The 23199-nt window shown below is 42.4% G+C and overlaps 1 protein-coding gene across 3 annotated transcripts; it reads right to left on the minus strand.

Moving 5' to 3' along the window:
- Positions 1–6755: 6755 nt before the first annotated feature.
- Positions 6756–22808, minus strand: LOC120997184 (T-box transcription factor T-like). 3 transcript variants are annotated; one of them, XM_040427167.1, is made up of 8 exons: positions 22603–22808; positions 21402–21666; positions 20238–20372; positions 19028–19089; positions 18875–18936; positions 18294–18470; positions 17637–17769; positions 6756–7017 (listed from the first exon to the last, which is right to left on the minus strand). In XM_040427167.1, exons 1-8 carry the CDS (start codon positions 22806–22808, stop codon positions 6756–6758), a joined length of 1302 nt encoding a protein of 433 aa, XP_040283101.1. The 3 variants fall into 3 exon arrangements, with proteins under 3 accessions (XP_040283101.1, XP_040283102.1, XP_040283103.1); XM_040427168.1 differs by having other exon boundaries at positions 18294–18463; positions 18871–18936; XM_040427169.1 differs by lacking the exon at positions 18294–18470.
- Positions 22809–23199: the final 391 nt, after the last annotated feature.

Consider the following 23199-nt stretch of genomic DNA (forward strand, 5'->3'; position numbering starts at 1 on the left):
GTGGAGCAGAGCTGGCGGCTATCATTGCATGGCTAGCAGAAGGATCGGCAAAAAGAAGAGGCAGGTTGAGGATAGGTGAGGGCACAGAGGCAGTCCCTGGGCCATGCCAACTAAGTGTGGTGTCAGAGGAACCCACCGATTCCTGGCTGTGTGTGTCTGTTGTCACTTGATATGATGTTGAAGATCGAGTCAACCATTACAGTACAGGTCGATTGTTGGTTGAACAGGACTGCTGGATGACAGTGGAATCTCTGGTCTGTTGCTGTGACTTTCTACTGCAGCGACTTGTGTCAGCTACAGCAACATTTTTGCCACTGCCTGTTCCTTTGGAGGCTCCAGGCAACTTTCTCTAGGCCATAGTGTACAGTAACTCTTTTCAGTAATGTAACAGATTAAATAAGAAGCAGTTGAACAAGACGCATGCGGCAGTATATTAGACCACCCTTTAATACTGAGTCTGACACACAGTAAGTTTATGTATAAATTAGCAGATTAACTATGACTGTGGCAGCAGTTGAATAAAATGCACACAGTGATTATACTCAACCTGCAGTGTCTCTGCTGCCTCCCTATGCTCTCCCTACAGTCTCAAAAACTATTTCTACAATCTCTCTGCACTGTCCCTATCCAATATGCGTTGTTAAACAGTTTTCTGCAACACTGTCCCTAGCGCATAAGTGCTTGTCACGTCTCTCCCTATGCTCACCTCACAGTAAAATGTCGGAGACCACGCTGGATGAAGCTTTTATAAGGCTGTGACATCACAGGGGATCACTGCAGATTGGCTGGCTGCACAGCATTATGGGTAATCTTGCCTTTCCGGGCTTCTTACTTTCACATGCAGCCACCATTTTAGAAAAAAAAAATATTCTTTACCATGAAGCACAAGGAAATTCAGATTTGTGACAAATAACATTTTCCTAAACTTCAGATTGAATTCCACTTCGGATGCTTCGATTTGCTCAACACTAATATCTGACTTTGCCAGAAACCTGATGTGCAGGAAGCTAATAAACAACAGTCTCTCAAAGTTTGATGACCGTGCTGAGATACACAATCTGAACCACACCACTAAGGAAGAACTTGACTTGCTCCTCAACTGGTTAGGCCCATAATCTGCAGAGCGCATCAAGTTATTAGGAGCAGTTCACTTAGACCATTCTGATGTAGATCTTGCTGCAGCATGGTAGAGACTCATATGTGCCTTATCCACAAAAGAATTCACCTTTGTAATCAATGTTGTGGTCTCAGCACAGTGAGCGCAGAGCTACTCTCAAGGAGCTTGGGGTGTGTTACACGTATTGCTCCTCCTCAAACCACATTACAAAGGACTGTAAAGCTGCCATTAACTGTACCAAATGCAGTAAGTGACAAACATGTTAAAACTATGCATGCTACGCCCACTCCCGACAACTCACAACCTTAGAAGCCTCTAACCCTGTAACAAAACTTGGCAGGGAGCAACTGCAAACGCTGTCTCCTCTTCATGCATGGAAGTATTAGGAAGTGAGACTGGTCCAAAAAGTTGTACCAACGTACAGTTGTGTTCAAAATAATAGGAGTGTGTTTAAAAAAGTGAATAAAGCTTAAAATCCTTCTAATAGCTTTTATTTCCATACACACAAATGCATTGGGAACACTACACATCCTATTCCAAAGCAAAACGTGAAGAAAAATATATCAGATTTGTGTTGTTCCTCTAAAAAAATTGAAGAAAAGTGAATATTAGACTGTTAAAAAAAAATAGCAGTGTTTGTATTCTTCTTTACAAACTCAAACATTCACTATATAAACTAAAAATGTTTGAAGATTTTGCTTTCCTTTGAATCACTTAACTAATATTTAGTTGTATAACCACTGTTTCTGAGAACTGCTGTACATCTGTGTTGCATGGAGTCAACCAACTTCTGGCACCTGTGAACAGGTATTCTAGCCCAGGATGATTGGACTACATTCCACAGTTCTTCTCTATTTCTTGGTTTTGCCTCAGAAGCTGCATTTTTGATGTCACCCCACAAGTCTTCTATTGTATTAAGAACCGGGGATTGGGCTGGCCACTCAATAACGTCAATCTTGTTGGTCTGGAACCAAAATGTTGCACGTTTACTGGTGTGTTTGGGGCCGTTGTCTTGTTGAAACACCCATTTCAAGGGCATTTCCTCTTCAGCATAAGGCAGCATGACCTCTTCAAGTATTCTGATGTATTCCAACTGATCCATGATCCCTGGTATGCGATAAATAGGTCCAACACTGTAGTATGAGAAACATCCCCATATCATGATGCTCGCGCCACCATGCTTCACTGTCTTCACAGTGTACTGTGGCTTGAATTCAGTGTTTGGGGGTCGTCTGACAAACTGTGTCCGGCCACTAGACCCAAAAAGAACAATCTTACTTTCATCAGTCCACAAAATGTCTCTTTAGGCCAGTCAATGTTCTCTTTGGCAAATTGTAACCAGCACAGAGGGACTTTCAACAGTGGGGCTTTGCGTAGGCTTCTTGCAGATAGTTCGACTTCACATAGGCCTCTTCTAATTGTAATAGTACTCACAGGTGAGTACTTGCCATTTTGGCTATTCTTCTATCCATTTGAATGGTAGTTTTTCGCTTTCTTCCACGTCTTTCAGGTTTTGGTTGCCATTTTAAAGCATTTGCGATCATTTTAGCTGAGCAGCCTATCATTTTCTGCACTTCTTTATATGTTTTCCCCTCTCCAATCAACTTTTTAATGAAAGTATGCTGTTCTTCTGAACAATGTCTGGAACGACCCATTTTCCTCAGAATTTTAGAGAGAAATGCACTGTAACCAGCATGTACAACATTTGCTGCCTTCCTTCCTTAAATAAGGGCAATAATTGCCACCTGTTTTTCAAAGAATGAATGACCTCACTTATTGAACTCCACACTGCTATTATTTTGAACATGCCCCTTTCAATAGTGAATCAGCAGCATGCATGTCATGAATCAGCAGCAGGCATGTCTATTACTCTACTACACCTGCTAGTAAATTATTTGCCATGTAGAAATTTTATTTCTTCTAAAAAAAACTGTGATTGATCAGGTTAGTGATGTCTGACTGCTATTATTTTGAACACAACTGTATGTCTGGTCAAGGTCTACCCAGAATAGCAATCTGAGAAAGCTACCAGAATTTATGCCATTATACAAGAACAAAGCAACGGGTCTCTAGCAAAACCTAAATTATTTGAGATCTTTGATATAAAGAGGCAAGTCATACAATATACCCTCTCCATCTGCTTTGGTCATGTATAGACTTTCAGCAGAAATTCCACTGTCTATTTTATCAAGGGTAATACTCACAGACCCTTACCAACATTAATTGAATGTGACCAGATACTGGATAAAAGAGTAGAAATTCCTACTCTAGAAGCTGTACATCTGCACCAGAAGGCACCTAGCTACTGAAGTTCTTCCAATGGACATGAATGCCAATATTCTAATCTCACTCAGTGGGGAAATTACTAGAGTTCATAAGGTGCTAAAAATGTATAATAAACGCAGCTCAGCAATCAAAAAGTTAGTTCAATAAGTCAGAGTGAGCATCAATATATTACTAATGACCACAAGGTACTTTTAAAATGCCATCATTTCTTTATTTAGTCCTCTAACTTCAATTCATACTTCATAGTATAGTATTTAGAGAACACTGACTTTCCTGCTCCAGCCGCATGATGTTTCGGAGGACATGTCTTAATCAGGTGTGCATGCTATACTATGAATTATGAATTGATGTCAGAGGACTGAATAAAGAAATGATGGCATTTCCAAAGTACTTCACGATCGTGAGTAAAATATTGATGCTCACCTTGATATATTGAATGAACTTTTTGATTTGCTGAGCTGCATTTATTATACATTGTGTGAACTGGGGCTTAGTGAAGCTCCGCAGCAAACAGCTGAAAATTGTCCTGTCTGTGGCTATAGTTGATTTTGACTGAGTCTATAAGGTGCTCCAACAATATCCAGATGATGTCCCATATGAACAGAGACTTGATTAAGGCTGGGTAATTGTGGGCGGCGATATATGCTTAGATAAAAGCCACAAACAATCTGAAGTTAAAGGGGTCATCCGGGTAATAATATTAAGTACCATCTTCAGGATAGGTTATTAATATCAGATCGAGTCGTGAGAACCCCACTGATCAGCTGTTAGAAGAAGCCAGTTGCTCCGTGAGTGCCCTGGTCTCTTCCTAGGCCATGTGACATCACTGTTCATTGATAACATGACCTAGTATCAGCTGAGCCCTATTGAAGTGAATGGGGATGAGCTGAAATACCAAGCACAGCCACTATACAATGTACGGCACTGTGCTTGGTAAGCTGCTGGCAGCCCGCTGTGCTCACCGGACTCCCTCTGTCTCTCATCATCATCCCGCAAATGTGATTGTGGGGTGCCGATGTGTGTATAGGCTTGGCTAGACCCCAAGCCTGCCTTGAGTGTTCCCCAGCAGGCTGCGCCTCTCTAGCACAGACTGCTGGTCATTATCAGTATAGCACTGACATTAAGATGCAATGCACCATAGGGATAGTGCATTGTATTTTAAAAGCAATCAAAAGATTGACAGCTATAGTCCTCTTGAAGGACTATCAGATGGTTAAAAAAAAAGAAAACATTGATTATATTTAAAATATTCCAACAAAAAATTTATTTTCTCATTGAAAATTAGCTTTTCAATGAAAAAATTGCAAAAATAAACCACATGTTTGGTGTCGCCACACCTGTAATGACCTGCACTATACAAATATCATGTAAATTACTCCCTATGGTGAACGCCGTAAAAAAAAAAAAACATGCCAGATTTGCTCATTTATTCCATCGAAAAAACGTAATAACAAGCGATCAAAAAGTGTTATTTACCCCAAAATGATACTAATGAAAACTACAAGTCGTCCTGCAATAATCAAGCCTTCACTCAACTCAATAGAAAGAAAATTTAAAAAGTTATGAGTCTTGGGATGTGGCGATGCAAAAAGATTTTCTGCTTTTTTTAAAAAGACGTCCGTAGAATGGGTCCGCATCGGTTCACAATTTTCTGGAACGGGTGCGGAGCCATTCATTTTCTATGGGGCCGGGAGAGATGCGGAGAGCACACTATCTTCCGGTCCGCAGCTTCGCAAGGAGATAGAGCATGTCCTATTCTTGTCGGATCCGCAATGCACTACGGACGTCTGAATGGAGCCTAATGAGGTGAAAGAAAGGAACTAACACTGACTGTTGGCACGTGTCATAAGCCTCCCTCTGCAGAAGATATTGCCCTAAGTTAGTCAATTGTGATATGTAGTGTACAGCAGAGTGTCTTTGACATGAAACTGAAATGTATAAGCAACAAGCATAATATCTAAAAAAAAAAAAAACAGCCCCATCAACAACCACAAAACCAGTAATTGACAGTCATGGCATGCTGAGGGTTGGTGGCCACTTAAACAGGGCCAAGCAACAACCTTGCGTGTATCAGCACTACCAATAAAATACAGTTTATATAAAAAGAGAGTGGGGACATGATTCATAATTTACAAGATTCACTACATAATGTAATGTTTACTTATTTAATGAAGCACCATTACTGGAATTACATCTCAATAGCCTGTATGCACTAAAATAACTCAAGTAAGACTCTGAAAAGGTAGTGCACATGTAACAGAAAAAGGGCCAGTACTCTAAAGATAGCTTAACTTTAGCTGGGCCAGCATACATCTGTATATCACATGCATACAGTATAAGTATTGCATGGATCATAATCTGGTATTGACTCTGCAAAACATGAACTCTTTAGCACATGATTGTCTTCTTTTTATCTAAAAACATGTTAACCCTAAGAAAGCAATAAAACCATATTTATAATCAGCTTTGAATACAAATACCCAATTTTTTTGGGGGTGTACAGATATATCATACGGCCTCATAGCAAAACTTAGTGTGGGCCCACCTGCCACACTCAATTTCCAAGTATGCATACGTCAAACACTCCCAGGAAACGTGGAATCCAAAGCACAATGCCATTTCTGATGAAATTATTTTTTTTTTTATCAAGTTGAAGAAATTTTAATTAAAAATATATATATATTAAAAAGTTGGCCTTGGCCTCACCCACATTGACCAACTTCTATGTCAGAAAAAGTGGAATAGGTGCTTCTAAGATATGGTGCTCTCTCTGAGCAGCATATTTCTAGCATAAATAAATTCATAAATCTCCCCCCATATAGTTCTAAATCACTGCTTACCTTCACGTATTATATTACAAAACTGTCTGCCTGCAGCCACCACTAGGGGGAGCTCAGTGCATCGGAATTGACTGCAATGGAAACCACAAAATCTATTTGCACTGAACTCCTCCTAGTGACATATGTTTGAAAAAGCAGTGTTTTCATTTTGGTAACTGAAAAAAAAACTGTTCAATGAAAGATTACCCCCCCCCCCCCCCCTTCCCATGGACCCCATAGCTGTTGCATAGCCGGCCCCATAGAAAGTACACCACTGCTAGTTTTTATAAATAATTGCAAATTATCTGTTTTGTATAATGTACATCATGCATTTTACCTAATCCTTATAACCTGAATTTGCTATATATATTTTTTTTTATAAAGATGGCACATACCATTTTCTTTCTGCAACTGTTTAACATTAAATCAGTATGTTAGTAACAGGAGAATATTCATAATAGCCAACAGCTATTCATCATTTATAGTGTCCATAAAATAAATTTATAGTGTCCATAAAATAGTGTCCTTTGCATTTACAATGAGGGTGGTGTAATTGGTGCCCAAGATGGTGCCAGTCTGTCATGTGCTGAAACATCGTACTGATTGTCTTCTATGTCTGTGCTTCCACCTTCATATAAAGGAGATCCCAGAGAGGGTGAAGGAACTATCTGATTGTATGGTGTATAGTGAGCAGAAGTTCTTATGTACTGAGATCCCAGACCATTGACAATTCCTCCTGCTTGTGTCAATGTTCCAATAGTACTGTTACTCACAGACCATAAGCTTGGATACTGACTGCAAAAAGAATGAGAAGAGATATGTATTAATATGTTGCACAAGTTATATGGTCCGAACTTTTCACACAACTTTTCCAAAATGGTAAATCAATCTTTTGTAATTTACTATAGCAAAGAAAAAATGCCTTGTTCTAGGGTTATCAACTATCCTCTCCCCCGCCTTTTCTAAACTTTCTTTGTAAAAAATATATCTGACTTATTAAAACTAGTATTGAGCGAGCACCAAAGTGCTCATGTGCTCGGGTGCTCTGCTCGAACACATCGGTATGCTCGTGTGTTCTACCGAGCACAATGGAAGTCAATGGGAGAACTCCAGGCACCCCCTGCTCGGAAGAGAAGAGGGTATCTGGTTCATAAAGAAAGGTTAAAAATTGATGGAAACCCCATCAAAATGATTTGGAAACAGCATTAGGCCTCATGCACACGACCGTTGTGTGCATCCGTGGCCGTTGTGCCGTTTTCCATTTTTTTTCGCGGACCCATTGACTTTCAATGGGTCCGTGGAAAAATCGGAAAATGCACCGTTTTGCAGCCGAGACCGTGATCCTTGTATCCTGTCCATCAAAAAAATAGGACCTGTCCTATTTTTTTGACGGACAACGGTTCACGAACCCATTCAAGTCAATGGGTCCGTGAAAGAACACGGATGCACACAAGATTGGAATCCGTGTCCGTGATCCGTGGCCGTAGGCAGGGCTGGGACAAGGTCCACCACCAACAGAGGCTGAGCTGCCCAAGTGTGCCCCCCCCCCCCCCATCTACCCCACCAGACATTTAGATGTTATTTATTCCTGCAGCTCTAATGCTCTGATGATCACCGATCAGTAGATGACTCAAGCAAGCCCCCCCCACGCCATTTAGATATGTATGTTTGTTATTAATCATCTCCCACCCCAACCCACTCCAAGACGCACCTAGGTTTTAGAGGAGGATAATAGGAAACAATATTTTTCATTCCACCTCAGGTCAGACCCGCAATGTTAAAGGGTTTCTATCACTTTGTATCACATAATTAGCTGTCAGACACTAGCGATCTGCTAGTGTCTGCTCTGGCCAACCATCCTACTATAATCGCTTGTGGGGCAGCGGTTTTGCTAAAAAACGAACTTTTATAAATATGCTAATGAGCCTCTAGGTGCTATGTGGGCGTCATTAGCACCTAGAGGCTCCGTCTACCTTAATAAACAGCCACCGCCCAGCGCGTCCCTCCAGCCCGCCCATGTCCTCCTCCGTGTGACGCAGCTGACGAATTCTCGCGCATGCGCCGTGCGCGGCTGTATTCGGCGCATTTGAGATGTCTGAGCTGGGAGCGGTCAGACATTCAATGCGCATGCGCCGAATACAGCCGCGCACGGCGCATGCGCGAGAATTCGTCCGCTGCGTCACACGGAGGAGGACATGGGCGGACTGGAGGGACGCGCTGGGCGGTGGCTGTTTATTAAGGTAGACGGAGCCTCTAGGTGCTAATGACGCCCACATAGCACCTAGAGGCTCATTAGCATATTTATAAAAGTTCGTTTTTTAGCAAAACCGCTGCCCCACAAGCGATTATAGTAGGATGGTTGGCCAGAGCAGACACTAGCAGATCGCTAGAGTCTGAGAGCTAATTATGTGATACAAAGTGATAGAAACCCTTTAATTAGACCTCAGCTCACAGGCACAGCCCCAATGCCTCAGATCAGACCCCCATGTCAGCCATCAGCCCTCCATGTCATATTTCTCCCCATCCATGAAACAGACAGACTACAGACATTGTCTCCGGTCCATCATCTAACCCCATCCTCACCAATGTCACATTTCTCCCCCTCCATTTGATTGCTCTAACACCTAAAGAAAAAATTATAATTTAAAAAAACTGATGTTTCTCCAGATGATCTTATGCTAAAAGTCATGGTAATAGAGTCTCAAAGGTTCTTAGAAGCAGGTACACTATTTTTACAAACCTTTGAGACTCTATTAACACTACTATCAACATCAGGTCATTTAGAGAAACAGCAGTTTTTTTTTTATTATGTTTTTCCTTTAGGTGTTAAAACATAACTTTCATTTGATTGCTGTCACACCTAAAGGAAAAATCATTTTAAAAACCTGCTGTGTCTCTAGATGACCTTATGTTGACAGTAGTGTTGATAGAGCCTCAAAGGTCTGTAAAAATAGGGTAACTGCTTCTATAGACCTTTCAGACTCTATTACCACTGCTATCGACATAAGGTCATCTTGAGAAACAGCAGGTTTTTAATTTGTTTTCCTTTAGGTGTTCAAGCAATCAAATAAGTTATGTTTTAACACCTAAAGGAAAAAAAAATATTTAAAAAACTTGCTCTTTCTCTAGGTGACCTTATGTTTATTGTAGTGTTAATAGTCTCAAGGGTCTATAAAAGCAGTTACCCTATTTTCACCGACCTTTGAGACTCTATTAACACTACTATCAGCATAAGGTCATCTAGAGAAACAGCAGGCTTTAAAAAAATCCCTTTAGGTGTTAGAGTGCAATCAAATTAATGTTATGTGTTAAGATTAGGGTCAGAAGCAGACAAGCAGGGTTTTGTTTAGCCTCTTGGGTATTAGTTTTTACATTCATAAATCTCCACATTGAGCTTCCAGCAGCAGACAGATGCCAGGGCACTTCTGTGGTCACCTCACCTGGGCACATGGTCTTTGCTCAGCAGAGTCCTGCCATACATGCTGGGTAGATGCTAGAATGGATTTGTTAGAAGGAGGTCTGTGATGTCAATGGTCACATGATCCACTGTGAGAACGCCTGCCTCCTGCTGTGTTCAGCTCCAGAGAGAAGGGGGTGTGAAAGGATGGACCAATGGCAGGGCAGCTAGCTGATACTGGCCAATCAGCAGCCTCCTGCTCCTATCTGTGGCTTAACACAAGCGCAGCTTAGAGTGAACACTGGCTGGGGAGGGCGCCCGGCAGCGCTGCGCTGCTGGCAAGTAAGTGATTAAAAAAAAAAAAAGTTTGTTTTTCCGCCCACCCCAAGCTGCGCCCTGAGGCTGGAGCCTCCCCAGCCTCTGTGTCGGCCCGGCCCTGGCCGTAGGTTACTTTAATACAGACGGATCCGAAGATCCGTCTGCATAAAAGCTTTTTCAGAGACAGTATATTCTAACACAGAGGCGTTCCCATAGTGATGGGGATGCTTCAGGTTAGAATATACTAAAAGAACTGTGTACATGACTGCCCCCTGCTGCCTGGCAGGTGCTGCCAGGCAGCAGGGGGCAGCCCCCCCTGTAGTTAACACATTGGTGGCCAGTGCGGCCGGCCCCCCCTCCCTCCCCTGTAGTTAACTCATTGGTGGCCAGTGCGGCCGGCCCCCCCCTCCCTCCCCTGTAGTTAACTCATTGGTGGCCAGTGAGGCCGGGCCCCCCCCTCCCTCCCCTGTAGTTAACTCATTGGTGGCCAGTGCGGCCGCCCCCCCTCCCTCCCCTGTAGTTAACTCATTGGTGGCCAGTGCAGCCGGCCCCTCCCTCCCTCCCCTGTAGTTAACTCATTGGTGGCCAGTGGGCCCCCCTCCCTCCCCTGTAGTTAACTCGTTGGTGGCCAGTGGGCCCTCTCCCCTTCCTCCCCCTCCTAATTAAAATCTCCCCCCCTATCATTGTTGGCAGCGGAGAGTACCGATCGGAGTCCCAGTTTAATCGCTAGGGCTCAATCGGTAACCATGGCAACCAGGACGCTACTGCTGTCCCGGTTGCCATTGTTACTTAGCAATTTGTAGCAGCATTACTTACCTGCAAGCTGCGATGTCTGCGTCCGGCCGGGAGTTCCTCCTACTGGTAAGTGACAGGTCTGTGCGGCGCATTGCTTAATGACGTGTCACTTACCAGTAGGAGGAGCTCCCGGCCGGACGCAGACATCGCAGCTCGCAGGTAAGTAATGCTGCTACAAATTGCTAAGTAACCATGGCAACCGGGACAGCAGTAGCGTCCTGGTTGCCATGGTTACCGATCGGAGCCCCAGTGATAGGGGGGGAGATTTTAATTAGGAGGGGGAGGGAGGGGAGAGGGCCCACTGGCCACCAACGAGTTAACTACAGGGGAGGGAGGGGGGCCCACTGGCCACCAACGAGTTAACTACAGGGGAGGGAGGGGGGGTCCCACTGGCCACTAATGAGTTAACTACAGGGGAGGGAGGGGGGCCCACTGGCCACCAATGAGTTAACTACAGGGGAGGGAGGGGGGGGCCCACTGGCCACCAATGAGTTAACTACAGGGGAGGGAGGGGGGCCCACTGGCCACCAATGAGTTAACTACAGGGGAGGGGGGGCCGGCCGCACTGGCCACCAATGTGTTAATTACAGGGGGGGCTGCCCCCTGCTGCCTGGCAGCACCTGCCAGGCAGCAGGGGGCAGTCATGTGCACAGTTCTTTTAGTATATTCTAACCTGAAGCGTCCCCACCACACCATCTGTGTTAGAATATACTGTCGGATTTGAGTTTCACGATGTAACTCAAATCCGACGGTATATTCTAACATAGAGGCGTTCCCATGGTGATGGGGACGCTTCAAGTTAAAATATACCATCGGATTGGAGAAAACTCAGATCCTATGGTATATTAACTCCTGACTTTACATTGGAAGTCAATGGGGGACGGATCCGTTTGAAATTGCACCATATTGTGTCAACGTCAAACGGATCCGTCCCCATTGACTTGCATTGTAATTCAGGACGAATCCGTTTGGCTCCGCACGGCCAGGCGTGGATCCTCCCAAAATCAAGGAAGACCCACGGACGGAAAAACGGAACCCGTTTTTGCAGACCGCAAAAAAATACGGTCATGTGCATGAGGCCTTAAGAGGATAGCTGGATGCGTCTTAGACTCACATTATGTACGACATACAATAGAAAACCACACAAAGTCTATATGCCAAAAGCCAGGTATTTGCAAGCCGTCAATCTATTCATGAGACAGATGACAGGCTTAGTCAGCATACCTTACAATGGAAGCCTTGTGCACTATGAGATATTCCAAACCAGCTCTCATCTGACTGAGAACCAGTAAACCTCAAAGCTATTTTGCATCTGTTGGATGGCTTGGGTGGACCTGCACACCTAGATCAATATCATTAGGGCGACAAAAAGTTTTCTGATTGTCCTAACATAATATTCAATAACCTTTCTATACAGTTTTGTCATGTAAAAACTCATTTGCGTAAACATGGTCATGGGAAAGACATGCAAATGAGCAGAATTTGTCTTGCTTTTCAGCTGTCATAAGACTATTAAAACCAATAGATGGCGTTATTGAGTTGTGAAAAGTGCCCTCTATTGGTTTCACAGTCTTATGACAAGACTAATATTCTTGTCAGAAGACTATGAAACCAATAGAGGGCGCTGTTCATAACTCAATAGCGCCCTCTATTGATTTCATAGTCTTCTGACAAGAATATTAGACTGAGTCTTATGACAAGCTTATTAGTGTAGCCTTTTGAATAGAAAATTTGCGAAAAAAATTTGCGATTAGAATATTCACGATCTACACTAGGATGATATCTGACACTGGGAAAGCTGGGTAATAACTCAGTGATAAAATCTGACACTGGGAAAGCTGGGTAATAACTCGCGATCTACACTGAGTTATTACCCAGCTTTTTCAGTGTCAGATATTATCACTGACTTACTACGTAATTATTACATAATATTCGCTATATTGCTATATATTAATTTTTTAGAATATAACAAATATTCAAAAAAACTATCATAGAGCAATATAGCGAATATGATCTCAGCGAATAGTCTTGTCATAACACTATGCAACTAATAGAGGGCGCTGTTCATGAGTCATGATTCATGACTCATGACTCATGAACAGCGCCCTCTATTAGTTGCATAGTGTTATGACAAGACTATTCACTGTTGTGAGGGCGCTGCTCATGAGAGATTCTGCTCATTTGCATGTTTTTTCCATATGCCCATGTTTATGCAAATAAGTTTTTACATGACAAAACTGTATAGAAAGGTTATTGAATATTATGTTAGGACAATCAGAAAACTTTTTGTCGCCCTAATGATTTTGATCTAGGTGTGCAGGTCCACCCAAGCCATCCAACAGATGCAAAATAACTTTGAGGTTTACTGGTTTTCTGTAAGATGAGAGCTGATTTTGAATATCTCATAGTGCACAAGGCTGCCTTTGTAAGGTATGCTGACTGTTATCTGTCTCATGGATAGATTGATGGCTTGTACATACCTGGTTTTTGGCACATGGCCTTTGCGTGGTTGTTTATTGTATGTCATACATAATAGGAGTCTAAGATGCATCCAGCTATCCTCTTAATGCTGTTGCCAATCCATTTTGATGGGGTTTCCATCAATTTCTAACCTTTTTTTATGAACCAGACACACTCTTCTCTTCCGAGCAGGGGGTGCCTGGGGTTCTCCCATTGACTTCCATTGTATTAAATTGTATACGAGCACCCGAATTATTCGGCCGAGCACTCGGATCTGCCAAGCATAGCGATGCTAGAGCCGAACAGCAGTTCGGCCGAGCATGCTCGCTCATCACTAATTAAAACCAAGACAGGCTGTCTGCTCACTAAAGGATCAGATTATCTTACCCCATAGAAGTCTATGGAGAGGTAGGAGAAAAGGAAGGAGGAAGTGCAGCGAGAAACAAGCAGACAGACATAATTCACCAGCTTTAACTGCTAATAAATGTGTTATATTTTCCCCGAAGAGCTTTATTCATATGTATGCTGCTAATTAATTGACTATTATGTTGTTTATAGTGAGTGATTCTGAGTGAATGAGAGAAAGGAAGCAGAAACTTCTGTCTCTATGTGTATTATATGGGAAACAGCTAATCTCCAGCCACCAGCTCAGAGACGATAGAAAATTAGAGATGCAGCATGCATAGGAGATAATGACAATGACAAACATTTTGTAATGCGCAGGGATAGCTGTGTAGCTGGGATGACTCCCTGAGAAGTCAGTGGCTGCCTTATAGGAACTCAACCCCAACACACAGACGACACTGGGTCAATTTCAGAGACACGTTATACAGAGTAAAGACACAATCCCCCTGCCTGTCTATCTACTCTGTTCCTGCTGTCATGAAAATTTTGTGTCAGTAGGCTTGAATGCATAGCTGACAAGTGTCCAAATATCCAAATGGATGTGCCAGGTAATAGAAATTCATCTGTGGAGTCCTACATCACTTTAGTAATACATAGAACTCAGAACACCTACCTTCCTACTCCCTCAGGATTGTGACCCCCTTCAGCAAGGATGATGAACATTATAGAGCTCAGTTATTTCCAGCAATCCCATTGAAAATAAATAGAGTGGCATGGGGCATGCTCAACCAGCTGCTCCTTTCATTTTGGAGTTATAGGGCTCATGATTGGTGGGTATACCAGTGGTCATACCCTCACTGATCTAATAGTTATGCCCTATCTTGTGGATAGGGATTAATGTGTTATAACCAGAATACCCCTTTAATGTAACTATGCCTGCTCCATTCACATTACAAGTTTATGGTTTACTGTGATTTCTTAATTGTGTAAGGTCTGTGGATAGCATTCACAACAGCAATACAAGCCAACCATAATCTTATGAATACATCTATTTCTCTGTAAGTATGAATAAAATGATGTTCTGTTGGGTGACAGACCAAATACCTGCTACTGATTACACATTTATTCTAGCTCATATATGAATATAAGCACTCTAACACTACTCCTGGGGGAACACATAATCAAGCATGTTAAAAATCCTTTTTGTCCTATTTTTCCCAGCAATAGACATTGGGGATCCATCAGGTGGGTACCATGAGCATGATATTCATGGCAGATCCTTTTAATATTTTATATCAACTGTCAGTTGTAGTGTGGCCCATAAAAATATTTGTATGATGCTGTGAAACAATTTCTGAACCTTTAAAGGGGTTGTCTCACTTTAGCAAGTGGCATTTATCATGCAGAGAAAGTTAATACAAGGCACTTACTCATGTATTGTTATTATCCATATTGCTACCTTTGCTGGCTTGATAAATTTTTCCATGTTTACGACCACCCTGCAATCCATCAGTGGTGGTCATGGTTGCACTCTATAGGAAAAAGTGCAAGCCTCTCTGGTGGACAGAAGCGTGGGAGCTCACATAGACTGGTGTGCAGTGGCGTGTCCAGAGGGGGGGGGGGGGGGGGGGGGGGGGGGGGGCGGTGCGCCCCGGGTGCCGGCTCTGACGGGGGTGCCAGCAGGCCCAGAAGCAATGAGCGCTTCCATCAATACAGATAGAAGCGCTCATTGCTGAAGCGCTGACACCCGTGACCCAGTCCCACATACTGGGCGGGGCAGGGAGCGGAGCGCATAGTTCCCTGCCCCGCCGCCGATCACCGCCATAGGCTTCAGGCCTAGTAGGCCTGAAGCCTTTGCGGTAGTGAAATCCCGGCGCAGGCGCGCGTGATGATGTTATCGCGCGCACCTGTGCCGGGACTCAGCAGCACAGTGCCGGGACTCTGCAAGCAAGCGCAGGTAAGTATTTAGCTTTTAGGGTTTCTTTCTTTCTACTTTTTTTTTTTTCTTTTATGTGCCAACTTTGGGGGACATGAGGGGGCCGGGGTGCACACAGGACAGAGGACGTGTGGGGGCAAACTTTTATTTTATATTATAATGTGGCAACTTTGGGGGACATGAGGTGGCCGGGGTGCCCACAGTACAGAGGACGTGTGGGGGCACACTTTTATTTTATAATGTGGCAACTTTGGGGGACATGAGGGGGGTGCACACAGGAGGACGTGGGGGGAATATGGTGGGATACTGTGTGGCACAGTGGGGGGGCAATTTATTATGGGAGGGATGTCAATGTAGGGGGAAGTGTGGGGGACACTACTGTGTGGGGGGCAGCGTGGGGGACACTACTGTGTGTGGGACACTACCTTATGGGGGACACTACTGTGTGGGGCAGCGTGGGGGACACTACTGTGTGGGGGGCAGCGTGGGTGACACTACTATGTGGGGGGCAGCATGGGGGACACTACTGTGTGGGGGGACTACTGTGTGGGGGGCAGTGTGGGAGAAATTACTGTGTGGGGGACACTACTGTATGGGGGCAGCGTGGGGACACTACTGTGTGGGGGACGCTACTGTGTCGGGGGCAGCGTGGGGGACACTACTGTGTGTGGGGACTACTGTGTGGGGGGCAGTGTGGGGGAAATTACTATGTGGGGGACACTACTGTGTGGGGGGCAGCGTGGAGGACACTACTGTGTGGGGGAAATTACTGTGTTGGGGACACTACTGTGTGGGGGGCAGCATGGGGGACACTACTGTGTGTTGGGGCAGCGTGGGGGACACTACTATGTGGGGGACACTACTGTGTGGAGGGCAGCGTGGGGGACACTACTGTGTGGGGGCAGTGTGGGGGAAATTACTGTGTGGTGGACACTACTGTATGGGGCCAGTGTGGGGGACACTACAGTGTGGGGATACTACTGTGTGGGGGAAATTACTGTGTGGGGGGCAGTGTGGGGGACACTACTGTGTGGGGGGCAGCGTGGGGGACACTACTGTGTGGGGGGACTACTGTGTGGGGGAAATTACTGTGTTGGGGACACTACTGTGTGGGGGGCAGCATGGGGGACACTACTGTGTGTGGGGGCAGCGTGGGGGACACTACTGTGTGGGGAACACTACTGTGTGGAGGGCAGCGTGGGGGACACTACTGTGTGGGGGCAGTGTGGGGGAAATTACTGTGTGGTAGACACTACTGTATGGGGCCAGTGTGGGGGACACTACAGTGTGGGGGATACTACTGTGTGGCGGAAATTACTGTGTGGGGGGCAGTGTGGGGGAAATTACTGTGGGGGGGCAGCATGGGGGCCTTTCTATTGGGGAGGTACTGTAGAGGCCAGTCTATTATTTCTGGGGACACTATACAGGGATTATTGCCTGGAGCACAATATAGGGTGTTATTATTACTGGGGGCACTCTAGGGGACATTATAGCTGCTGTAGACACTATAGGAACATTTGGGGTCATTTATCAAACTGGTGTAAAGTAGAACTGGCTTAGTTGCCCATAGCAAATAATCAGATTCCACCTTTCATATTTGACAGCTCTTTTGGAAATCCAGTTCTACTTTACACCAGTTTGATTTTTTCAGCAGTATAGTACCTGGGGCTTTGGGGGGCACAACAAAAATTGAGAAATCTAACATGTCTGTTTTACAAACTCTGTAGAGACGAGATGCGGCTGAAAGAATTTCTCATGGCGGTCTAACGGAGGAGAAGAGGAAAGAGAAGGTCTACATGACAGGAGATGTCCCTGGATGTAAGAGGTATGTGGTCAAGTATGGGGGGGTGCCAGAGAAATGACCCGCCCCGGGTGCCAAACACCCTGGACAAGCCACTGCTGGTGTGTTTTCCTATAGTGTGCAAGCAAGACCACTACGCTGGATTGCAGGGTGGTCATAACCATGGAAACTAGCAGTGTATAATGTGATGGATAAATAAATCCAGCCAGCAAAAGAAGCAATATGAATAATAACAATAAATTAGTAAGTGCCTTGTATTAACTTTATCTACATAATAAATACTATTGGCCAAAGTGAGACAACCCCTTTAATAATTGCTTGTTCAGCGCAACCTCCGTTATTGTTCACATATTAATACATACCAAGAGCTAGATGGAGTGCTGTTTGAATGGTTTAATGATAACATCCCATTGTGAGTTTGCATTGGTAAGCCAGGCCAGTGCTCATTTGACTGAAATACTGGAAGACATGCTGATGCATTCTCTGTGTAACTTGCTGTCGAAAAAATATTTAAAAACAATTTAGCATGCAGTCCATTGCAAAAAATAACACACAAGTCATTTTCTTGTTGATTTGTTAACTTTGTGCCATTGACACCCAGTACTGAATAACTGAATGTACTCTGGGCCACCCTCATCTCGCTGTTCAGAATTCTCACCCTCCGCCACAGCCTGTGTGCATACTGTTTGCTAAATCTTTATATTTCTAATAAAAATAATCATATATTTTTTTTCTTTTTAAAATACTCCTTTTCTACTAATAGCAAATCAGAAACGGCAGAAAAAGAAGCATTGATTTTTTTACAGCAATGTTGCCGTGCTGTAACATTGTCAATCATCTACTTTTTAATTATTGTTTTTCTGCTGCTGTGTTGCTGTGCAGTAGCCCCTTTATTCATCTACTTTTTAAGGAGTATTTTTCTGCTGCTATGTCGCCGTCCTGTAGTTCTTCCATCAACCTAATTTTATTGTCCACAGTTCAGATATATCTATTTTTCATGAATGTAGCATCTTACTTACGAGGAGAGTTATTTCTGTGCGTATATGGACTTGGATAAGGTGATGCTCTGTGATTTCTCAGCGTGGTATATCTTTCACAGCCATGAGCTGAGGAAAGAGGTAATGGAGTCCCAAACTGAGAATGATGATTGGTAGAAGAGCACAGTGAGCTGGAACCAGGAATCAACCAACTGCCCACTGGAAGACACAGCAAATACCAACTTATGTTACTGAAATGCTATAAGAATAATCTAGTTAGGGCTCATGCACACAAACATATTTTTTTTCAGTTTCTGTGCCGTTATTTTTCGGCTCATAAGCGGATCCATTCTGTGTGCATTTCGTTTCCGTATTTCTGCCTGCCCGTTCCATAAAAAAATAGAACATGTCCCATTATTGGCCATATTATGGACAAGGATAGGACAGTTCGGTTATGGGCTGGACGTTCTATTCTGCAAAATGAGGAAGGAACACTGCTGGTATCCTTGTTTTGCCGACCGCAAAACAGGCAACAGTCATGTGCATGAGCCTTTATGAAGACATTTTCTACAGCTGAACTATTTACCCATGTACTATATTAACAAGATAGTATTCCTACTTACATTGAGTGTATCCAGATTGCTGATTGTTTTCTGTCTCATCAATGAAGTCTTTGTGATCGCTCCTGTCAAACCCAAACATAGGCTGTATTAGTTTAATTATTTTATACAATCTAACATAGTAAACTGTATAAAATCAAAGTCAAACTCACTAACCTTTCTTTTGCATCAAGGAAAGCCTTAGCAAATGGATTATGCTTGATTTTAAGGGAAGTTATCTGATACAAAAAAAAAATCATGGTGAAAATAATGGTCATGCTTTATACTTGTGTAGTAAGTTTCTTACACTGCACCCCCCAATCCTTACTCCAGAACACTGTAATTACAGGACATCGGTCATCTATTTGTTGATTGGCTGACAGGGATCATCTGTCTCTGCCCAGCTTTACATCTCCGTTATTTTATTCCATTGTTCTGCTCCTCTAACAAAAGTGCCGGATAGGGCACCTAACTGACCTAGATGACACTGAGTGGATACCTGTTTTTTTGCTGGACGAACAAGTCCGCATGCAGGTCTTTTTAATGGAATCTGGGATGGAGGCCATGAACAGAGCCTCCAACGCAGATGTGAACTTGCCCTTAGTCATTCAGATGATCTCTTTCAGAGAACTATACCCAACAGCTTAGTGTAGTTGTGAAAATAATATAAAAAGAAACAGAAAATTTACATTGATCCCTGCTTCAATGACTGAGAAATAGTTTGTAGTGATTCATTTTGGTGGGTTATGGTCCACGGACAATAGTGCCAGTGTATTTGAAACACAACCATTTTTTGAAATCTCATGCATTCCCAGTAAGTCAGACTTTGTAATACTGTAAATGGCAAGCGTTATAAAATATGAGTGATGATCTTTTAACAGTGTGACATCTGAAACGAGAAGTACGGTAGACTAATAAATAGATCTCTTAGGTAGAAAATTGTTATGGTGAGTTGTCTGTTTTTCCAGCACATACATGTGAATTTTCAGAAGTAGGTGAGGATTTAGGGGTGTAGCTTCTCATAAACTATACCATCAGAATCAACTATGAGTAATCACATGCCTTGCTTCTGACATTTTAAAAAAATCGCCTGTATAGGTATGTCCAGACAGGCAGCTTTTAGGACAAGTATAAGGCATTTATATAAGTAGAAAGTAATATGCTTACTAAAAGTTGAAAAGAGTAAAGCTTGCTAAAGTACGACACACAATTGCCATGTAAAAAAAAAAGATGGACAAAAAAGACAAATAAAACACCGCCAAAAACTTTTTTTTATCAAAATAAGCATCCAATCACCAAAAGCATGTTATGGACTCACTGACCCAATAATTTATTTACTAATCATGTTAAGCAAAAAAATTATATGTAGATGTATTGTTATCCGCACCTCTTCATTCTGGTAAGCTGTCACAGCGATAAATTGTGTTTCTGGAAATGAATGACTGGTGATCATCTTCTGTGGTCCACCAACACGTACTATATGAATTCTGGGCTCATATTTATGCAATGAATTCAGCATTATCTGAAATGAAATATAAAATTTTATACGTGCAGGATTTTAATATACACACAGAAGACGGAAGATTATTTAGCCTAAAATGGTGTGTTCTGGCATAAATATATTGCATATCTGCCTAAGGGCTCATGCACATTAACGTATTTTCTCTCCGCTTCCGTTCCGTTTTTTTTTTGTGGACCGTATGCGGAACCATTCACTTCAATGGGTCCGCAAAAACAACGAAAGGCACTCTGTGTCCATTCCGTTTCCGTATTTCCGTTCCGCAAAAAAGTAGTGCATGTCCTAATATTGTTCGCAAATTACATTCCGAGGCCCCATTAAAGTCAATGGGTCCGCAAAAAATATGGAACGCACACGGAACACATCCGTATGTCATCCGTATTTCATCTGTATCTTGCGGATTCTTACTGTAGAAATGCTATGCCCAGCCCATATTGCTCAGTTGTTTGGTGATTAATAAGTTACTGTTTCTGTTTCTGATCCGCAAAAAATGGATCGCATATGGAAACCATATAGATATGTTTTGTGGAATAATAGAACGGAAGAGGACTCAAATCCGAGAAAATAAAACCTCAGATACAGAACAACGGATCCGTTAGAAACGGACTGCAAAACAACGTTCGTGTGCATGAGCCCTAATTGTGTCTCTCTGACGGATCTTATAGTGATCATAAGCTTCATCATATATAAGAAATATATAACTCCATGTGATGTATTACTATTACAGGTATATCTTTTTACAAACTGAGTTACTTAACACCTCCATATGTAGTTCCAAAGCATTTCATTTAAACTTCTAATGAGAAATAAATCTTGGACCAAAGTTTAGGAATTTAAGCCCACAGTAGTCCTGATATAATTGGTGTGGGAGAGTATCTGGTTGCAATATAAACTTATAAAATAATATAAGATATGAGATAAAACGTATGCCAAGCTATACCTTCAAATATACTAGCTTTCATTATAGTATATATTATATATTTCATTTAGCTATTAGATTTTATGAAAAAGTATGTAATTAAAATATGTTACCTGTCCTTCTCCATTCATTTTATTGGTTAGTTTGACTTTGCTGAAGGAAACAGGAGCTTTCATCCAGTGGGCTCCAAAATTGGGTGAGTCTGGATGAATATAGACACAACTTGGAGCCTGTGGTTCAGGTTTCCCACCTGGCACCCACTCTCCATTCACATATTTCCACCGATTGTTATCAGCAGTCACAAAATCCATCAAGAAGGAGTACATAGCATTTGGGTCTAGACCAGTGACACTTATTTTTAAAACAGGAAACATTCTCCTAAAATGAAATAATAAAGTAGTAAATATTCTTTGCTTCAAACTGCAAGTACAGTGATCACAGGAAAAGTTTATCAGTTAGCAATCACAAGCAGCGATAATTTCCAATCCTTACAGTAAAGGCTGCATGCCCAGAAAATGTTTGTATGTGTGTGTGTTTTTTATATGAACAATTAATATCAACACTATTGATTATATTATTGATTCCACTCACTGGACAATTATTACAAATGCTAATACTTGTAATTGTTCAGATCTTAATAATTGGTTTATGCATATTAACTTTTTATCTAGGAATACTGTACAGTTAAATATCAGAAGGTAAAATAACAATTTAGCATTTTATGAATGTATGACATAGGAGTTTTGACCTGCTCTGCTTAAACAAAATCTACAAAGATGAAGGACAAAGAGTAGCCACAAAAAACAGTAAAGTAATTCGTTTTTATAATCCACTGCAAATAAAAAGTTTTCATAAATTCAAAAGTGTATCAAATCCCAAATTATTCTGTCTGTAATTAGAAGAAAAATATTTTTAATATTTTCTACAGTATAATAAAATAGGTAATCCTAACCACAATACCTGGCCCCTTATTATATGTAGTGTTTGATTTGGACATTTTTGAGTAGCCACCTTTAATGTGCACCCTATTCTTGTAGAATTCTCCACATGGAGATGGATAGCACATCCTATAATTTAAAAATCTGGTTTAAAGGTTAAAAATTAGCAGATAGCACTACAATATGATGTTCAGACAAATCCAATCAGTACATTGTACCAGGAGCAGGTAGTCACCCAGAAGGTATAATTACGGTATATGTATAAGGTGTAAAATGTTAGAGCTTGTTTTGAACTAATACTTTAACATTAGATCTGTGATATTAACTCTATTGCTTATCAATAACATATACAGGCTCCAGTAGCATATACACTCACCTGCCATTTTTGGTGACTATCATTTCATTTGTCAGTTCTTTAAAACGTTTCCATAAATCCGTTTCATCCAGGGTAACTTTAAGTTCCCTTTCTGTAGGGTCTCCTTTCTCACTACCAGCTTGAAGCTCATTTTCTACAGCAGTAAGGAGATGATCGGTCCTGCATGGTATACTTTTAGCAAAGTTTTCAGTTCCGTTAGTACTCATGGTTATATTGCACAGTGCAGTGACAAGACTAGTGCCTGCCTAAGCCCTGAGTACACTTAGGTCTGCTGAGGCTGCAATCCCACTGACATACTGTTGAGTACATCAATTGCCCTTGCAGAGATTGTCTGGATTGGTGGAGGGTTTCTTTTGATCTGGGTCTTTCTCTTCTGTGATTGGTGAAAACATGTCAACCAGTTCTCACATTGATTACCCATCAGATTAAGTGAGAGTCTATGTAAATATCTAAATGTTTGCACCTACAAGGAAGACCACAGGTGCCATGAGGAAGGGGTGTGTCACAAGCCACCAGTGTAATAGCCCTTCATTAGGAATTAACACCTGGCAGAATTAAAATTTTAAATCTACCAGAGGTGTCTAGGTGAATGTGTGG

Source organism: Bufo bufo, chromosome 4, assembly GCF_905171765.1.
Source record: "Bufo bufo chromosome 4, aBufBuf1.1, whole genome shotgun sequence".
Taxonomy (NCBI): Eukaryota; Metazoa; Chordata; class Amphibia; order Anura; family Bufonidae; genus Bufo; species Bufo bufo.

What these genes read in the sequence shown, in the direction of transcription:
- LOC120997184 (XM_040427167.1), bottom strand. Translation starts at nt 22,808, where the DNA reads ATGAGTACTAACGGAACTGAAAACTTTGCTAAAAGTATACCATGCAGG. An exon ending in CAGCTTACCAGAATGAAGAG is followed by an intron (nt 19,090 to 20,237) that starts GTGCGGATAACA and finishes TTTTTGTATCAG; the next exon opens with ATAACTTCCCTTAAAATCAA. An exon ending in GCAATCTGGATACACTCAAT is followed by an intron (nt 18,471 to 18,874) that starts GTAAGTAGGAAT and finishes TGTGTCTTCCAG; the next exon opens with TGGGCAGTTGGTTGATTCCT.